The sequence below is a fragment of the Cyanistes caeruleus genome, chromosome 2 (genome assembly GCF_971803275.1).
Source record: "Cyanistes caeruleus chromosome 2, bCyaCae1.hap1.1, whole genome shotgun sequence".
In the NCBI taxonomy this organism is placed as follows: Eukaryota; Metazoa; Chordata; class Aves; order Passeriformes; family Paridae; genus Cyanistes; species Cyanistes caeruleus.
Window position 1 is genome coordinate 21829623 of NC_141702.1, and position 15296 is coordinate 21844918.

At 35.0% G+C, this 15296-nt stretch overlaps 1 protein-coding gene across 4 annotated transcripts in view; it reads right to left on the minus strand.

Moving 5' to 3' along the window:
- The window catches only part of CSMD1 (CUB and Sushi multiple domains 1), a 1072055-nt gene that overhangs the window by 84104 nt on the left and 972655 nt on the right, over positions 1-15296 (minus strand). For all 4 annotated transcript variants that reach the window (XM_086876027.1, XM_086876026.1, XM_086876028.1 and 1 more), the window contains exons 47-48: positions 10048-10236; positions 5742-5888 (exon numbers count right to left, since the gene is read on the minus strand). In XM_086876027.1, coding sequence (XP_086732153.1) covers positions 5742-5888; positions 10048-10236 — 336 coding nt within the window. The remainder of the gene's footprint in view (positions 1-5741; positions 5889-10047; positions 10237-15296) is intronic.

Genomic DNA, 15296 nt, shown 5'->3' on the forward strand with positions numbered 1-15296 from the left:
ATACTGCAGCCTTGTGTCAAGGACCACTGTGATAAAATACTGTTTTTCTCCTAGCCAGTTTCTGAGAGGAATCTGTTCTGGCATCTCATGAGGGTTAGCAGAAATAGGTGTAATAAAACAGAAGTGCTCTCATCTAGGAATGACAATGTTTTACCACAAAATGTGATAAACTTCCATGACCATTCCAGCAACTGAAGTGTGTGTATACATATGTGTATATTTGTGTATATATGTGTATATATCTATATCTATCTATATCTATATCTATATCTATATCTATATCTATATCTATATCTATATCTATATCTATATCTATATCTATATCTATACCATCTATATCTACATCTATATCTACATCTATATCTATCTATATATACATATGTATCTTTACAGTTATAGATTTAATTTACTTTTCCAAATGACATATTGTCCACATTCTTTCAAGACCTCTTAGATAACTATATTTTGTAAGGCAACATACCGAACACCTTCAGCTCACTTATAATCAAAACATTCATGACACTTAACATCAGAACTTTTGTAATTTGCCACTGAGTACCAAGAAGATAATAGCTGCCAGCTAAATCACATATCACTAGTCAACGGATGTGCAGACAGCAACATATAAACACTGATCTTTAGGACCTCACTCTTCCTTTATCTGCTTTTAGTAGCTGGAACGTTTAAACATTTATGCTGAGGGATTTTTTTTTTTTTTTTTTTTTTTTTTTTTTTTTTTCTGTTTGAGACACTGTCTCAAAGAAATTCAATTAAATGACTCCCAATTAAAAATTAAAATTCTTTTAAACTCCATGTCCAACCCTCCCACATGATTTTGTAGAACTCACTCTCTACAGGGAATCTACAAAATTTTATCAGAGAATTTCTCTTAGCAAAGGCCTTGATTTCCCAGCAGTATCTTTGATGAGATAAAAAACTTTTTTTGATCAAAAAAACTAATACGAAGAAGATATTTGTAAGTATTCACAGAAACAGAACTATGTTTGAAATTATAAATAGATGAAAAAATTTCCTTCTGATACCACAGTGCTTTGTTTACCTTACATGCTAGATTTTATGTTGAGAAATCAAAAGTCACACCTCAGTATACTCTTTCCTTATAACTTTCCCTTTTGGATATTTAATTGTCTTTGTCATATTACCAGGAAATCTTATGTCTTTGTGCTGCTATTCTTTAAATATCCACTGCAGTAGAGGCTACTGTCATACTCACTTTATAGATAAGAAATCGAACACTGCCTGAAGAAGGTAAGGTAACGTAAGAAAACTAAATATATCTTTTCTTATTACCAAACTATTTCTTTAATTAACAGACCATCCATTCTGTATGTTACTTTTCACTTTAAAATATATAGGATCAAAATGGAGAGCAATACTCAACTAAGCAACAAAAAGGGATCCAGTTGTCATTCTTTTTCTTTTACATTTTATTATAAATCTAACAAATAAACAATATGAAAAGACAATATAAATTTGCAAAGGCCTATTTCCTCTTTAGTGACATAATTGTGAATGTCTTCCCCTTCCAAAAATAAATATCTGATTAAATAACCTGCTATTCATATGAAAGCTGTTTTTACTAATGGTTCAACCTTTATAAATCATCCTGAATATTTTTTATGATTCAGAGTACTGTATAAATTGCTATGACCTTCCCGCTGTGCAAATCACCACCTAAAAGTTTGCAAATTGGAGAAGAAACAATTATTCAGAGTCTGATGAACTTCTTCACACAGTTCCCTTGTCACTTCTAACCATCTACTGGAAAATGTAGACAAACCAATCAATATTCTTTTATTTAGAACTGAAATAGAGAGGGAGTAGGAACACTTGTTTAACATGTCCAAAGCTTAAAAAAAACCAAGAAATGAATGGTGAAGAATTAAGCTTCTTGCAATTACATATGAGATTGAAAGAACATAATAAAAGTGTGCTGGGCTGACCCTTGCTGGATGCCAGGTGCACACCAAAGCCGCTTCTCAGCTACACAGGGGAGAGAAAATGAAACAAATGGCTTGTGGGCTGAGATAGAGACAGGGAGAAATCATTCTGCTGTTACTGACAGAAAAAGCAGACTTGACTTGGGGAAATTAATTTAATTTTTTACCAATCAAATCAGAGTAAGATAATAAGAAATCAAACCAAAAAAGCAAAAAGCGAAAATGCGAAAAGCCTCTGCCCTGCCTGCCCTCCCCTTCCCCTCTTCTTTTCCCAGGTGTGTTGGTTTGTCTAGGGTAGAGTTCATTTTCTTCAAAGGCTCTAATATAAGGCTGTGTTGTGTATTTCTGATGAAATCAGTGTTGATAATACCGAGATGTCATTGTTGAGCAAGGCTTACACTGAGTCAAGGTCTTTTCTGTTTCTCAGCCCATCCCACCAGCAAAGAGGCTGGGGATGCACAGGGATCTGGGAGGGGATACAGATGGGATACCTGACCCCAACTGACTAAAGAGATAGTCCATAAGATGTTGTCATGATCAACAATAAAAGCTGTGAGAAGAAGGAAGGACCAATGTTGCAAGTTATATTCAAGTCACCATTAAGACTGGTGGAGCCCTGCTTTCCTGGAGATAGCTGTCATATATATTCTTCTGATTCTCTACTCCATCCTGTATCCTGCTGTGGGAGAAGGGAGAAAGCAGTTGGGTGGGCTTTAGTGGTGTTCTAGGGTTAAAGGGTAATACAAGCTGCAGGGAAACAGCTTTGGTGCCTGGAGCACCTCCTCCTACTCCATCTTCACTGACCTTGGTTTCTGCAGAGTTGTCACTCTCATGTATTCTCACTCCTAGCTGCTGCTGAATATATATGTATGTATGTATGTATGTATCTTTTTTTCAGTGTGTTATTGCAGAGGCACTACCACAATCTGTGGCCAGCCACAGGTCCATCTTGGAACCAGCTGGAGGTAGTCCTGTTGGACATGGAGGAAGCTTCTGGAAGCTTCTCACAGAAGCCATACTTGTAGCTCCCCTTCTACAAAAATCTGGCCAGATAAATCTGAGGCATAAGAACAAACAGAGCTATTGGCAGGAAATTATAAATTATCTAAGTAACCACCTGACTTATTTACTTTTGAAAGAATAACTAAAAGTTAAAAAAAAAAACCCTGTAAATGTTATAGTAGCAATGTCAATTTGAAAAGCAGCAAATGAAGTTCCCATCTGGTTCTCAAGCCATTGTGCCTCCAGTGTACATGCTAGGTACTGTAGAGCACTTTCATTTCCTCTACCAATTATAAAAAAAAAAAAAAAAAGAAAAATGAAAAGAATAAAAATAAGTCATCTACCTCTTCTTAGTTATACTTTTACCCTAGCTTGCTTGGGTAGGAATGTGCATGCAGGGTTATAAATTATTGAGGGATGCTATGCAGATACTCCATAGATTAAGAAAGAGATCTTTTAATATCTAGGCAACAGTGCGGTTACAAAATGTATAGTTTGGACTAAAATCTATGCTAGTACCTCTATAATATGTCAAAACCCTTAAAAGAATATCCATCTGCTGTAATGCCCCAGCTTTTTTCCACTGACATTTAGCAAAAAGTCTTATACCCCATGATTGTAAATATAGTATTAATATTAAGCAAACAGCTTACACAATTAAGGTTGTATACTAAAGAAAATATTAAGCATTCCCATCAAAGTTTCAAGCACTTTTTAACAGTGAATAAAATTTGTAACTTCAAGTGAAATCTAGCTGTGACAAAACCACAATTTACAAAATTTTGTGCACAGGCATAGCTGGAGAAGGGAAAGGTTATGGGAGGGCAGTAATTCATTTCAATAGGTTCTTCATCATGAGGAAGCCTGCTGGCTCAGTCACAGCTGCCACAGTATCAATAGCCTTTTTGGGATCTTGTATTTTCCCTGCTTTCATGATGTTGCTCTCCCTCATTAGGATTCAAATCCAATTGTTTATGCTGCTGTTCACTGTTACTCTTCTTTCATGCTGATTATTTCCATTGAATCTCATGTAAAACGGACAGAAGTTTAGAGAAAAATGCAGGCACTGACGGTTAGTGAAGCGGAAAAAAAGCTAAACTGTTGTTTGCTCCCAAAACATAGCCATAAGGACTGCATATCTGTCTCCAGTCCCCCAATTTTATCATTAGTCATAGCTAGTGCCATAATAATTGATGAACTGAGCCTAGTAATTACAGACCATTTCTTCAGTACTGCAAAAGGCGTTTTGTGTACATGCAAAGGTACAAAATATTTTGCCATTCCTCAAAAATTGGTCTCCTTAATAATTTGACATTTACAAACCAAAATCTTCACATCAAGTCTGTTCATGTAACCCTGATACTGCTTTGTCATTCTGAATTAATGAATGAAAGCTCACTCCTTTCACTGCCACACATTTGAGGGCTATGATGTGACAGATTATCTTTGTTCCCTCTTTCACACTCTCAATCCAACTATTAAGTCTTGCAATTGCTTTTTTACTATAAAAATTAAATTAATCTCCAGTATTCTTGAAAAAAACTTTCCTTTTCCCATCCCTCAGCTTCAGTTTGTCTGTAGTAATTATCTAAAGGTGCAGGTGTAGATAATGACTTTTTTCCTGACTGCTAACAGTTTCTGCTTAGTTCTTAAACCCCCAAAACAATCATAATTATGCTCTGAGCTCAGCCCTGATCTTATGTTTCAGTAACAAGAGAAACTTTCTGGAAATTAGATAAGCAGAGCATGGAAGGTACAGAAAAGGAGTGAGCTTTCCAAAAACTGTCTCCTTAAGAACATATATCATGACTAAATAAGAGATACCTGGTGCTTCAGGAAATGTTCTGCTAAAACATTCTTAGTATTCCTTTCTCTGCTTAATTTATATTGACAATTATTAGCCACCAAAATTAACACAGACAACCTTTACATTGCTAATCAAGTCCAAACACAGAAGAAGGAAATGTTAATGATAGCAATTATCACCTTTCTCTCTCACATGTACTATTCACATCATGTAAATGATGTCTAAGCCAAGCCTTTTAGTAGCAATGTGTCTGTAGATGTGTGGAAACATCACAAAGAGGCTGCAAACTGAATAAGGGTCAACATGTCTACACATAATACATAATCCAGTACTGCAATATGTTTCTTCTTGATTATTATAACTCATAAGGGAAATAATTCTGGCACTATTTAGATAATCGACTTACATATTTTCAAGTTACCAGATTCATATGCAGACTGTTGAAGAAATGAGGGGTTTATTCCACAACCCCCCCTCCCCTTTTTTTCATTTATTTGCACATGAAGAAAAACATAATAATGCAAGTTGTGAACTGCAACACTAGGAAATTGTAAACCTAATAACTGTGTGCTGAATTGCAGCTGAAGTACTGGACAGCTGTTGAGGATCAAAATTCTCACTCCTGAGTACTTTTGTGTAAATCTAACAGTTATTCCTACCACTACATTTAAAAGGCCTCTCTTCTTATCTGTCTGATAAGACAAGAGAACAGGTGCAGAGAGGAGCCTTAGCTGGAGAAGTATTAATCCAGAGATCTTTGGCACACTGGAAAAAAATGGAGAGGCCAAGTTCTGTGCTTACCTTAAACTTAAAAAGAATGATTGAAGTATATGCTATAAAAAATTATCTTCAGAGAAACAGACATTATTTTACAAGTTCTCTTTGATGCTGAACAGTTGCAATGGCTTTAAGTCTAGGGGGACAACAGTATATCCACAAAGTATAATTTAATAGAAAGCATGAATAGTCACCTGAGTAGCGGATCTTGAACCCTTTCTTGCTGGTTGCATGATCAGTTGACCAGCGGAGATACAGCTGATTCATTTTGCTTGTGAAGTTCAGTTGACCAGTATGATTTCCACTCAAAGCAACCAGTAAAGGGCTTTGCCCAGAAGAACCTTCAGAGATGAATAAAGAAACTATTGAAGTTTTAAAGTACTATGGGTTTAAGTAATTCTTTCCACATTGTAACTCATCTGTGAATGTGAGCATGGTAGAACAGGAAATAGCCTGACACTTCCTTGTCAGAAAAATAACTAACAGATCTCTGTTTAAACTTTCCATCTGGTTTAAGGTTTTCACTAGAGAGCACTATAACTGCTTTATACAAGCATATGTAAACATATGTGTATGTTTATAAACATGTTTTTATGCAAGATAAAAAGTTTTGATACAAAATAATGGAAATATAAAGCAATTTGTGATTTCTCCATAAATATGAAAAATTTTTCTCCATTAAAAAGTAGTGGTTTAAAAAAAAAAAAAGTATTCATTTCCATGTGACACAAATGCACTGAATGAGTTTGTGTTTCTTCTCCTCACCCTTTTAAATCTATTATTTATTTAAGCTCTTTTCTAACTAGTGAGTGGTAGCAAACCTATACATTTTTTGATATTGTAATTCTTGTATAATTTAAACACCACCACATTACATAATAACCACAGTAGCAAATAAAAAGTTCTGTCATGTGTAAGATCATCACAGTTTCACAGTTTCACTTGTGAAAACTATTTACACATAGTAAAAGTGCTAGGAATTTACATGCTTCACTGGGATTCAGTTCTGTTAGTTAATATGTTTATTATAGTTTCATTTTAGTGTAGTGTTCATTTATGGTAAATACAAGATGCTGAAAAATTGTGTCCTGGCCCTAAACCACTATCTTCACCAGAACAAAACCCTAGAGGCACAGATAATGATTTCAGCACTGATTATACAGCAACATATATCAATCCAATCTCCAACTGGAAGATCTCTAAAACGTGAAATGGCATTTTTTTTCCTCCATTTGAAGGTTATGTTCTCTCCAGCTGAACCACTGCCTTCTATATGCTCCCTATGTCTTTTACTCCATTTTTTTTCAAGTTTAAGAAAGCTATGTCAACCAACATTATCTTGGTCTCAGTTGCTGCTACAAATAGAGTTTCATTTATTAATTTTTTGCTGAGTTTGAGCAGCTACAGCCTGATTAGGTCTTTTTAATGTTTCATGAAAATACAAAAATAAAACTGAATTAAATGACACCTAAAAATTGAATATGATTGTTGTCAGCCCCATCCTGTTCAATAAAAATAAAGGTGCATTTTCTGACTGGGACATTTCAAGTATAAAAGCGAGGCTATGGAAACCACAAAAACATAAACATTAAAATTATCTCCCAGTTCTTAGGAACTGCATTTCAGCCACCCTAATGACAATACTACAATTAACTAAGTATTACTAAAAAAATTCTAAATAATAAATGCATCTACAATATAAGAACAAATAAGCATTGCTTTAGGCATAGGTTGCTCATCATGCCCTCATCAATATGCTTCATAACTTGTTTGTTTAGCATATTGCAGAGTTAGTGTTTGATGATTACAGTGTAGGATAAATGATAAGGAATGCATAGGTAAATTTCTATTTTTGGTTGAAAAAATTATTTAGAACATGACATTTGACTCAGTTATTCTGTGCTTCACTTTGGATTTTATAAATCTGTTTAATACCCTTCCTACAGTTTGGAATGTAAATGTTCTTTTAAAATCCTCAAGGGACTAAAAAATGGACTTCTACAAATAAAGATCAACTACCCACAGTAAGGTGAGAATCCTTATTAGTGATCATGAAATTATTTTGCAGCACCATATGCCACACCAAATTTTTTAGTCATTAGCAGTCAGCTAATGACTAGCAGTCAGCTCTTCAGAGAGTGTTCAGGAAGGTCAGCAGCATGACTCAGTTGTTCTTGAATCTGACATTTATTTAATTATTATTTCAGACTTTGTCTGTATAAGGAAATACTGAATACACTCAACTTCTGGTGTGGTGATCTGTCATATGATGTTCTCTTGAATATTAGATAAAAGTTGCATTTCCTTCTATTTTAAGTGATATATTAGTCTTGGTTTATTTCAGAGAGAAAAAAAGAATATTTTCTGTATTAAATTAATGCTATTCAGTGTAAATAGCCTGAACGCAGTATTTTCTAGTCCAAAATACTTTCATAATTATGTTGATGTAACGTTATGGCTTCTTTAGTTTAGAATCCAGGTAGGTTTTTCTAAGGGTCTGACAGGTAAGTGGGAATGGCTAATGGGCTTGCTGCTCCCAGTTGTTCAGGGTGACTTTACTGACTGGTTCCTACACTGATCATCATCCAGCTGCTGAAGCACCACAATGTACAGTGCAGTCAGGTAGGTGTAGTCCCTGCTGTGGTTTGCATTCCAAAGCTGCCTTATAAAGCAATCAGAGATGAGTGTCTTAGCAACACCAGTTCTCTAAAACTTGTCTTGAAAAATCTTTATACAGTTTCTGCATAAAGTTTGATGATGTGTCTTTACCTGTTATAGATATATCAGTGCAGTTCTACTAACCTAAATGAAGTACACTCTTTTGGACCACACAGGGCCCCACAATATAACATATATGTGCTGCAAAATGCAGCAACATTTCAGTCTGACTTATAGCCATCACTGGAAGCAGTTTAGCCACATCAGCATTGCCTTCTGCCCCCAAAAACTCATGCTGAGATGTACAACTAATTAGTCTAGTAAAGTACATTGCTAATGTGGCCACAGGGACACAAACAAGTATCTCTGCAAGCCACTGCAATGGCCCATATCTGAATACAAACTTGTTGAGAGCTAGCTCAGGAATCTCCACACGGCACAATAGTTGAGAGGTTATAAATATGCCATTATCTTTTTCACTTAAGGTTGCTGGTAGGTGGTAGAAAAAATTACTTCTGCAGAGCTGCAGTAGAAATGAATTTGTAAGCATATTATTTCATGCCATAAAATTAAAATGTTTAAAAATGTAGGAACAACATTAGCTCTTCTCTCAGATGTATTATTGATAATCTGGTTTCTTTACATTTAAATTCACAGGAAAGAAAACAAAAATATACATCAGGAAAATTATACTGTTTCAACAGAATTTATCAAAAGCAAACAAAGTGATCAGACCACTAGAAAAGTTCCAGTAATGCTCCATATTGTCTTTGATACAAAATGGAATAGAGAAAAAGCCACTTAATAGATTTTTTGCAAACTATTTTCTGCACTAATCTGACATGGACCAGCATACAGGTTATAAAGAAAAAATATGCTAATAAAGTGGCATCAAAAGTTTCATAAATTTTTTTAGGATGTTTCTACCAGAAAGTAAAATAATTTAATAATTTTAGACATTAAATTCTAATCCTGCAGAAGAATACTTAGAAAAAAATACCTCAAAAGATATGACCTTTTAATATTTTTTCATGCTGTGAAACTCCCATAGTGAATATTCATCGTTTCTATCACACTTATCATATATTCTTGGTTAATGAAGGAAGACATGATAATGGTCTCTAAATGAATAAAAATGTATTTAAGAACAATCATAGACTAGTTATCCTTGACAATCAATGGGAACTCAAATGAAATCAATAGTAAATCACAATAAATTCAGAATTAAGTAGAAAATAAGTATTATGTAGGGCCCTTTGAGAGATGACAACACTAGAAAATGAGTTTTGGTCATTTCTCTGCTCTTTTTCTCAAAACAGATGGTTGAACACTTCCACAGTGGTATTCAACACTTCAACAGTATATTCAAACAGTGAACAGCACTGGTTTGCTATGCTATGGAGAAAGCAGAAAAGGTATTTGAACTCAAATTTCAGTATTTAGACTCAAATCATTTTATTCATTTGGAAAAATGTAGTTATAACCCCAAACTACTTCTTCACCAGAAATGAACCTTTACAGACCAGCATGTTAACTTCTCCTTTCAGACGCCTCCATACACCTCCCAGGAAACAGAAAACTGAGCGACTTTCCTAGGGAAGCTGCAGTTTTTATTGCTCCTCCTGTAACAATACCTAAGAAAACTTAAAATCTTCTCTGTCCTGAATACATCTATAAAAACTTACATTAGCTAATAGATTCAGACTTAAGGCAAAAGTAATAGGAATTCTGAATTATTGTTTAAATTTCAGATATATCACTGTTATATGAACCCAACAATTCGAAATGACTCCACCCAGTATTTATTCTTGTGTAATTAGACAGAATTTAAATCTCTCTTACCATCAAATACCTCCAGCTCATCAAATTGCTTTTCACTTTGAAACATTTCTACAAAAATGGAGATGTTATATCCTGGCTCAACCTTAATAGTCCAAGAACATGTCTGAGAGTTGGGATAAGTGCCTGGATAACCTGGACTGAGGATCACTCCTGACGATTCTGTACGAATTTCATTTGCTGGACATTGTGCTGAAAAGGACACAAAAAGAGAACTAAGAGTAGCAATAAAACAAAGTGCTTCTTCACCATGAAATGCATACTTCAGGGTCAGTTTCCAAATGAAAACGCATTAGAACCATATTCTAGATGGAAGGGGTAAAAAAGTTCCCTATAATATGCATGGAAAAAGGACCACTTTATTAAAACTTGCATTTAGGAAACATTATATTAATTTATTAATTATAGTAAATAGTCTAACCAGAAAGAAATATGTTAGATCCCAAAGCAGTTTCAGTCAAGGAATTCACATATGTTGGTTGTGATAATTCACGCAGGTGAGGTAAAAGTACTGATAAAACTTTTTATTTGGAAATTGTATTCCATTTGGGATCTTAAAAAAAATGACCCAGCTTTCAGAAAGAAGCCTGTTACATGAACATGACAATACTGAAAGATCTAGATATAGCAGATCACTTGAAAGTACACAAGTTTTATGTAAGGTGTTCACTTTGGATACAGAATGCTCCAAGTGATCCAAGTAAGACCTTAGCAACTACTTGCCCTATTATTTAAAGTCTGAACTTTAAATTTCACCCCATAATCATAGGTGTTTATGACCTCTGCATACTGAAAGGAAGATAGTATATTAAAATACTATAAATTTGGTATCCTAAACCCTTGTTGGATTAGGAAGTTTTGTTAGTCACTATTTTTCTTTAATATTTTGCCTCTTATGCAGGACTCTCTTTTCAAATCTGTTTCCTGTTGAAATCTGATATATTTTGTCCACAGTTTCATAATATATGTCCATTTTAACAATGTTTTTTATGAAACATTCACAAATATATCTCATAGAAAAGCATTCCTGGAAATAATCTCTCACAGTACCCAGACACTTAAATAAAGGTTGTAAGAAAGCCAAAAAACACAACAACAAAGGGAAAAGTGATCAGTAGAAAAAACATACTATAGGGGAAAATCCACACATAAATATCAGAAACAAACATTAAGAACTGGACCATTTCCTTCAGAAGGCCTTTAGCAAACTTGGAGGTATAATTTAGGTTTAGTTGTAGCTAAAAATCTCTTTGGTCAGAGAGAAAAGTGTCAGGCAGTGAAAAGGAGGGATGTAATATGCAAGTGAGAATAGGCCATCAAACAGGAGAACAAGATCTGGACTGAGGAAAAGATTGCGAGCAAATTATTTTTGTTTGGCATATATCCCTTTCTGCTATCATTTGGCAGCACTGGCTGCAACAGAAAGATCCCTTAGAGGCAAAGCCATCTTTTACAGAAGATCTTAGGAGAGTGAAAGCTGATGGGACAATGGTACATAAAGCAGTAATTGTTTTGCCAGTAATCCAGGGATTGCCTCTTGAGGTAGAAACACCTGTAGTAAAATTACACCCAGAAATTTCACTTGAACGTCTGTCTAATGTATGTGTTTAATGACAATAGCTGCTTCTCTCGTTCTCTTAAAATGATGCACACTGCTACTTTGACTTACTCTATTCTTCAGAATAAGACAAGAATAACCTGGGAAAATACTGTCAAAAAGTACTCTGACTCATAAATCCACAGAAAATACAAGTAAGCCTACAAATTCTCAAAGACAAAAATTGGGCAGAGAAATATCAGATAAATAGCAAGATTTTTCCCAAAAGCATTTCCTGTCAGACATGAATAAAAGTGCACATCAGTAATGAAGAGTAGCTGACACAACACAGTTCCACAACCTGTTTTATCCTGTAGTATCATTCCTTATGCTATGGAGTATTTTAAGAAGGGAAAAGGTGAATTTTACTGAGTATTGACTTATTTGAAATGTTTATTAAAAATGGTAATGTCTACTAGAGCTACTTGAGAATTAAAAGCCTGTCTTCAAAGTCATAAATTACAAGTGTCCTGGAGGAATAAGTGATGTTGTCAGACTTTTCACAGCAACGCACAGTGATTTTTTTCAATACTAGAAAACTGTCACCTCTCTGGATAAACTATGGTTTAGAAATGGCTACAATCAACTAAACATGATAAACAAGAAGTTGAAATGTATGGGTCACTTGGAATGTGATATGGGAGTAGTGGAAGAACATCTGGAGTGGCTTTGTAAACATGCCATGTTTAACACTAAACACTAAACACCAAACTCTAGCAGCACAAATGTTAAGGATACAAAATGTCTTTTGTTGCCTGCTTTTCCTCAGGATCTTAGGGAGTTATGGAAATAACCATTGGTCAAATTACTCATGAAACCAATTATACAGTAGTCACTTGGATTTGGGGTTTGCAAACAAAATCTGAATATAACACAGATACAGTCCGGACAAGACAAAAGCCTGCTGATCTCATTACTTGGGAAGTATAATTCTTCCAGAGAAGTTTACAGCTGGGTTAATCTAAAAGGCTATTATGGCCTCCTTTATATTGGCGCTCTTTCAGCTAAATAACCACAGGTATCATTTTCAGAGAGGTGCCCTCCAAGTATCTTCTCAAGAACTCTCTAAATGGACTCTGTTTACTTACCCCAGTATATGAAGTTTTTGGAATTTTGAGTAGAAGATTATCAACTAAGAATAAGATTCAAAAATACATTTTGAAAATCCTGAGATCAATGTATAGTGGCACCTAGAACGCTGTCAATAAGTGCTGAGATATTGTTCACTAACTCAAGAAATATAGTGCAAGCATCTTTAAAAAATTGAGTCAGTGAAGGAATGAAATGAAAACATAGAGGAAAATCAACAATTCAGAGAAGTGACAAATGTTAGTTTCTTTTGGGATAAAAGAGCAGTCATAGAACAGGAAGAAAGACACACTCAGATAGCACAGACACTGGCTGTGGTCATCTCAGAAACCTGCAGCAGTGCTCCAGAGAACAGGTAAGAATGGTCTGCAGAAAGAGAAAGAGACAGGAGTAGGAAATTGTGGAGGGGAGAGGAAAGGATTAAAAAAACCCAAAGAAATTATTTTTCCTGCCTTCTTATTTCAGCTGCTTTTCTCTTGGATTATCTAGTTTTTCTTGCAAAGACATCAGAGACAAAAAATGAAGGAAAGAGACAAGGAAATAGCTTGTTTACTAGGTTTGAAAAGATAACAACAAAACAATTTATTTCAAAAGAATTTAAAAGTTATTGATAACAGAGAAATACTGCTCTCAGCTCTCTCATTCTCATTCTTTGCAGCCAAATCTTAAGAAGGGACCTGAAACTAATTTATTCACCATGGGGGAAAAGGTACCTTTTTCAGGTGTTTCCTCATGCCCCTTTCTCATAATTGAGGAAAAGTATGATGTTTCTTTGTAATTAAGAACATTTCTTTGGTGAGTGAATATTAAAAATCAACAGCTTAAAGGACATAGTATTTCCTTGAACATGTCATCACACATACACAAGAAATAGATCAATGCAGTGATGCCAAACTGATTTTAGGCTTTTAGCTTTTATATATTCTTTATATATTTGTAGCTCTGTAGCCTATTGTATAACTAGATAGATTTGTGGACCAACTCTGTTAGACAGAAAGACAAAACACATTCCTAGAGACTCCAGTCCTCTGGGGACTGAGGTTAAATTATCTGGGAATCAAGGTTAAAATATCTTGAGACACTTTCTCATAAAAAAAGTTTTAGTTAGTATCTAAAGGGGGAGTTTCAAAAAAGGGTCAAACCAGGGAAGAATTGTCTCATGTGTCTCTAACTGGTGATTCTTGTCAGTTATGCTAATTTGTGAAACATAAAATTGTGCCCGCTTTATGTTACCACATGCATCTTCAGAGCATTTTTGGCATGCATTCCACCTTGCTGTGCACCATAAAGGATCCTTTATATAGGTAACCGCATTTTTAACCACCTGTGTCTGACTTTTTGTCTGACTGCTTTTAGGATTGAAAAGACATCAGCAGAACTGCTGTAGGAATTCTTTCTTCCACATGTTCTATTGTATTCACTTACTGAACTTTAGAATTTTAATAACAAAACAATTTCAAAAAAGGAGAAATAATGTTTATGAGAAAAAAAACCCGTACCCCTTTAATACAAATCAACACAAATAGTGATGCTAAGGGTGAAAGGAGATATGGAATAGTCCTCTGTGGTACTGAGACAAAACCAGCATATTCCTAGAGCAGAAAATTCAAATAAAATTAAAACTATTATGTCCTAATCTGTAAACAGCTCAGTACCTCTTTTGTGCTAGGACAGAAGTGACCAAATATTTTTAAACACTGAGCTTTAGATCTTCCTATTGCCAAGATTTACTTCCTATGTAATTTGAATGAAAGTAAACTCCACAGTTTTATTATTTTGTATTCACTATGCACACAATAGGTTAAAAAAAACCAACAAAACCTGCTACTTCAATCTTTTTCTATAATATTAGCTCTCCCCTTTTAGGATAACATTTAAAAATAGAATACTCCTAAATAAAAACTTCTCTGGTTGAGGCAAACATATTTGTGTTAGGTCTAGCTGAAATGGAGCTATTTTTCCCCACAGCCCCCCCTCACAGTGCTGTGCTTTATATTGGTAGCTACAAAGGAGTTGATAATGCAGAGGAATTTGGCTACTGCTGAGCAGTGCTGGCCCAGCATCAGTGCTGTCTCCACCATTCTGCACCACCACCTCCCAGTACTTGGGAGGGGCCTAGCAAGGACAGCTGACCCAAACTGACCAAAGGAATATTCCATACAATATGACATTGGCTCAGCAATAAAGGCTAAAATGAAGGAGGAAGAAGAGGGTGTACTTATTATTTTCAACAGCTACATGTGCTGAAGTCCTGTTTCCCACAAATTGTCTGGATATTACCTGCTGCTGTAAAGAAGAAAATATCTGTCTTTTTTCTCTTCTTTTGCATGTGACTTTTCATTTTGCTTTAGTAAACTGCCTTTTCTTGACCTACAAGTTTTTCTCTATCTTATTTCCTTCTCCTGTCTTGCTGAGGAGTAATAGAGTGTCTTGGTGGGCACCTGGTGACCATCCAAAGACAATCCACCACAATAGTCTACTCTTAATACTGTTTCTTTTATTTGTCAGTTGACTAACATATTAACATATTTGATACCTCATGGACTCTCTTCTGTCAGTTAAATTA